This window comes from Puntigrus tetrazona, chromosome 5, assembly GCF_018831695.1.
Source record: "Puntigrus tetrazona isolate hp1 chromosome 5, ASM1883169v1, whole genome shotgun sequence".
Classification (NCBI taxonomy): domain Eukaryota; kingdom Metazoa; phylum Chordata; class Actinopteri; order Cypriniformes; family Cyprinidae; genus Puntigrus; species Puntigrus tetrazona.
The window spans coordinates 3,742,710-3,747,709 of NC_056703.1; the positions used below are offsets into that span (position 1 = coordinate 3,742,710).

The 5,000-nt window shown below is 42.2% G+C and overlaps 1 protein-coding gene across 3 annotated transcripts in view; it reads left to right on the forward strand.

Annotated features, from left to right (window-relative positions):
* The window catches only part of znrf3 (zinc and ring finger 3), a 70,321-nt gene that overhangs the window by 65,122 nt on the left and 199 nt on the right, over positions 1 to 5,000 (forward strand). For all 3 annotated transcript variants that reach the window (XM_043239947.1, XM_043239949.1, XM_043239948.1), the window contains exons 7-8: positions 1,764 to 1,866; positions 1,957 to 5,000. The exon at positions 1,957 to 5,000 is cut by the window's right edge and continues 199 nt beyond it. In XM_043239947.1, the coding sequence (XP_043095882.1) occupies positions 1,764 to 1,866; positions 1,957 to 3,557 (1,704 nt within the window). In that variant the 3' untranslated portion in view covers positions 3,558 to 5,000. The remainder of the gene's footprint in view (positions 1 to 1,763; positions 1,867 to 1,956) is intronic.

Consider the following 5,000-nt stretch of genomic DNA (forward strand, 5'->3'; position numbering starts at 1 on the left):
ATGACAGACTAAAGGAGCATGCCAAGCCACTACTGCGGAAACATGGAAAATTAGTCATGCTTCTACTTTATTTTGGTTGTAATGGACTTCTCTGAGCTTCTTGACAGTGTTGTCTTAAACATCAATTTCTTAGCCTCGCTTTAGTCTCAAAGTGTATGAAGAGTACTGCTGGTGCCGTATTTTTATTCGTCTTTGCGGTTGTGATCCATGCAAAAAAGCACGCAACAAAAGAAGTCAAGGCGTCTGGGAATCACAGAGGAAGTGGCAATATAAAAGGCTCAATGGCATCAAAGAGTTCGTCTGTGATGATAAAGAAAAGCAACAAAAGCAGGGTGGAAAGGCAGAGGGAGGGGATGAGTCATGCTTGGGGACAGAGAACAACTTCTGTGGGTGAGAGCTGCGATGCTTTCTGACTGAAAGTACAGGGGAGCGTCTCTTAGAAGGAAGAGGTCGAAAAATTGTTCAAGTGAGATACGTTGCCTGCGATTGAAGGCTTGGGCTAATTAGTCTTGCAAAGCAGTAGCTGGTTATAAGTTCTATTAGCGCTAGCGTCGTTAGCGCTGCCATGCTGTGTAATAGTGGTGCCATCTAGAGTTTACATTCAATCATGTCGCTTTTAGCAGCTCCTGGGAGCAGGATTAAACACCCCTAATCTGAAGCATCAGTTACTTCGAAATAGTACATGCCTGTGGGTATCTGATTTGGGGTGGCCTGCAAGTATTGCATTTCAGGCAGGATGCTTCAAATATCGAATTTTCATGGTTCTTTTCGAGCGAGGAAAGAGCTCACTGAAGATAAGTAAACAGTCAGTGATGAAATAAGAAAAAGAAACAAATTTCAACCTGCAATCAATAAATAAGAAATGCTGCATTTAATATTCAGTTTACAATGTGAATACTATTCAGTGATTTTGATTACATTTCTTATTATTAAAGTTACAAAAGTGATTTAGTTAAGAGCAGTCAGACATTTTCTATTATAACAAACAGCTTCCCCTTTAAGACATGTGTTTACTTTCTCAGCTGTTTACTTAAACTGTGTTGACAAGGATACTTGCAAAGAGGGGCATTTCCATACATATAAGTGTGTGTGTTTAACCATTCAAGGCCAATAAAGCAACCGAAACACTTGCACGTTCACAGAAGTGTGTATAGAGCTGTTGTTTGCATTTAAAAGGCGTAAAATCACTTGATTTTTAAATCCGCGATGCTTAGAACAATGGTGTAAAGCAGTCTATCAAATAACCTATCAATAGTGTCTATCAAAAACCTATCAGTCGTTCAATTTCTTTGTGATTCTGCGATCGCCAAATACAATGCAAAATAAACTAGATGTTGCGTTTTTTTCTGTGATCCTGTGTAATTCGGAATTTAACCACAAAATATTTGCACCAATAAATATAAAAGACCTCGTGTAACATAAAATATAATCTAACTGGTTTATAATTTTTAAAGTTGCAATGCATATATGTAGCCGATATCTAAACAGCTGTGCAGTAAAAAGCATTTACTTGTTAACTTCTTAACAAAAAACATTGAATAACCACACAAAAAGTTATTCAGAGCCCAGTGTATTGCAGATGTCAGTTACGTAAAGTGCTTTGACGCAGTCTGTATTGTATAAAATTGATGGAAATTACCACCACAAAATCAATTATTTGGATCACAAAAATTTTTAAATCCTGGAAAGACTGACCTATGGGGGGAAAAAAAACGTTAAGAGAGATATGTTGACCTCTCTATCCTTTCCCTTCATATCTACAGGAGTTGAGAGTGATCCCTTGTGCACACCGGTTCCACAAGAAATGCGTGGACCCTTGGCTCCTTCAGCACCACACTTGTCCACACTGCAGGCACAACATTATTGGTAAGCAGAAGAAGCAGACTACAAATGTGTGTTCTGGAATGACTTAGTTTCTTACCTAGTTTCTGCGTTTTTACTTTACTTTCTACCCAGAACAAAAAAAGGGAAACCCAGGCGCTGTTTGTCTTGATCCAGGAAACCCAGTCCACAGCCGCCAGCAGAGAGTCGTCCTCCCTGTTCATTATCCAGGAAGGGTGCACAGAGCTGGGCAAGTGACGGCCTTCCCTACTCGGACCAGCATGGACCCCCATGGAAACCCCATCACTGTTCTTACAGTGGACCAACACCCTGAGCAAGGCCTCTATCCTCCACAGTCTTCCTTCATACGGGGTTACCCTGCTCTCCACTTGGAGCACACGCTAAACCCGCACCATTGCGGCCTGGAGCACCGCGCTTATCCGCAAACCCACACTTTCAAACGCCCCAAATTCCACGGCCGCAATTTTTCTCGTGCCGCCTGCTATTCCCAATACGAGACCATGTACCAGCACTACTATTTCCAGGGCTTGACCTTTCCGCAAGCTGAAGGTCAGCAAGGTAACGGACTCCACAAAGGTCACAGTCGACCCTTCCAGCCAGGACTTTTGTATCCTACTGTGGTGCACATGGCCCCGGCTTCCTCTTCCCGACTGGGCGACTCTGGAAGCTCCTCGGGACTTAGTTGTTATCACGGGCATCGCTCTGTGTGTAGCGGATATCTTGCGGACTGTCCCGGAAGCGACAGCAGCAGCAGCTCGGGTCAGTGCCACTGCTCTTCCAGCGACTCCATGTTGGATTGCACGGAAGTCAGCAACCAGGGAGTGTATGGGAGTTGCTCGACCTTCCGGAGTTCGCTAAGCAGCGATTACGATCCCTATGTGTACCGCAGTAAGAGTCCGTGCCGGGGTTCGGCCGGGGAGGCGTTTGCTGCCACCCCTCAAACTGATGATACTTCTGCCCCAGTATCTAGTATGATAGACTGCCTACAGCCTCCGGTGGGAGCATGTTACGGTTCTGGGGACCAGTTGTCCAACTGCAGCCTGGAGCCGAACTGTAGTAGCCACTCTTCGGTGGAAACCAGGGAACTTACTAGCACTACCTCAGCCGGGCCCCTAGAGGGCGCCGTGGCAGAAAGGAGCCACGGCTCTGTGAAGCCTTGCGGAGAGCAAGGGGTAGCTTGCAACTGCTGTTTCGAGGTACCCAAATTAAACTTAGAGCGCAAAGGTAAGGAAGCAGATGGACCCTGCAGGTGGGCCGCCGAGTCTTCCCCACCAAACTTTTATAGCGTTAGCACAGAGCAGCTTCCGTCTCCGGATCACGTTAGCTACGACGGCCTGCCATGCTGCTTCTACACAGAGATGACTGTGCACAGAGGAAGCGCTAGTCATTACGCAGAAGATTGTTCGGTTAATGTACAGTACGCCCAGACGGACAGCGACGGCTGCATGGGACAGGGATGCTGCGAGCTAGCGCAGCGGATACCCATAATTCCTGAGGATACAGACTGTGAATTAGGCTTGGGTCCAGAACCACAAACAAGTTTGCTCCCTCCTAGACTTCCTGTAGAGAGGGAGGAGAGAACTTCTGAGGAGCATTGTGACTTGTTTTTCACCTCAGGACAATGTAGAGGTCAAGTTGAAGAGGCAAGAGCACTGTTTCCCTCGTCTGAAGCACAAGGGGGCGGCAAAGCGTCGTTTGATGGATCGGGGCTCTGATAGGAAGCCCTCAACGCAGCGCAAGCTCTTGAAAATCAATAAATGTTAAGCTCTTTAACGGTTTTGTTGATAAAAGTGTACTTACCAGAAAGGGTTTGAGTTTCAAATTAAGATTTAGTTTTTTTATTCTTTGGTTTTCTTGTTCATTCCTGTGGCCTTCGGAATCTGTCACATCAACTCAATATTTATAGAAGGCGAAAGTACAAAGCTATATTTTCCTCGTGCAACACAAACTCAGAAACGTGAGTCATATGGAGCATCATCATAATATGCTTCTTTCTTGACTGGATTAGGACCAGGGAAAATGTCTGTAAATGTATACGACTAACTTTTTACGCTTTTATGACGATTTGGATTATGCCCGAGCTCCGTGTTATTAGCCACGATGATTTGAATGATTACACACATTTCGTTGAGAACCGCATGCATGTGAGCAGCGCAAAGTCGTACATCTCGGTCAATTAAAGGATTTCATTTAGAGAAATAAGAACCAAAATGGGACACTGCATCTTGAGGGAGTGCACAACAGGTGCTGAGGTAACTTCTCTGAAAATGTAACTAGGAATATGTACGCCTCCCTCTTTCTCGTCACTTCTCAGGGCCTTTGTCGTTTTAGTACAGAAACAGACCAATACAAAAGCTTTTTTTTTTTTTTTTTTTTTTTATTAAATATATTTTATATCAATGGAGACTACTGAGCTACATATATATCACACCAAAGTTTAGTTTGTCTCCAGGGTACAGTCAAAACACCACTGGTAGAATTAGAACCTGACTACTCTTAGGGTTAGAGGCGTAGGATGTCTAGTATTTGACCCCTAATAATATTTTTATCATTTGTTTTTTTTTTTTTTTTTTTAAGCTAACAGTTTGTCAGAAAGACGCCAAAGTATAATGGTTTAAAGAGATTGGAATGCAGTGGTATATATATTTGTATGTATATATATCATAAACCGCATAATTACCTTTAATAACTACACGTTGCACTCATGCTTTTACACATACATCATCATATCATGCCTTTCTGTTTTTACAGAGTATTTTATACTGTTTCTATGAAATGTACCCATACAGCTTACACAGTTTAAAATAACTTTATTTATACATAGACTAAAACAGTGCCGTAACAAGAATCTACTCTTGCCTTGCATAGAGATATGTACTGCAAATATAGCATTTTTTTTCTGGGTACTTGAGTCACTATTTAATATTTCGTATTGTTTGTAGCACTTAAGATTGTATAAAAGAAAATGTGTACAAAAATTAATATTTTTTAATTTTTTTAAAGATATAATTATTTTCTCCATTATCATTTTACAAATGTTAAAGGTTAGAGCTCGATCTGTGTATATTTCTGTATCTGTATAGCAGCACATTTCATAAATGGAAAATGTTCTCTGAATATTTATTGACTAATATATTTATCTTTAAGCCATGTCTTAT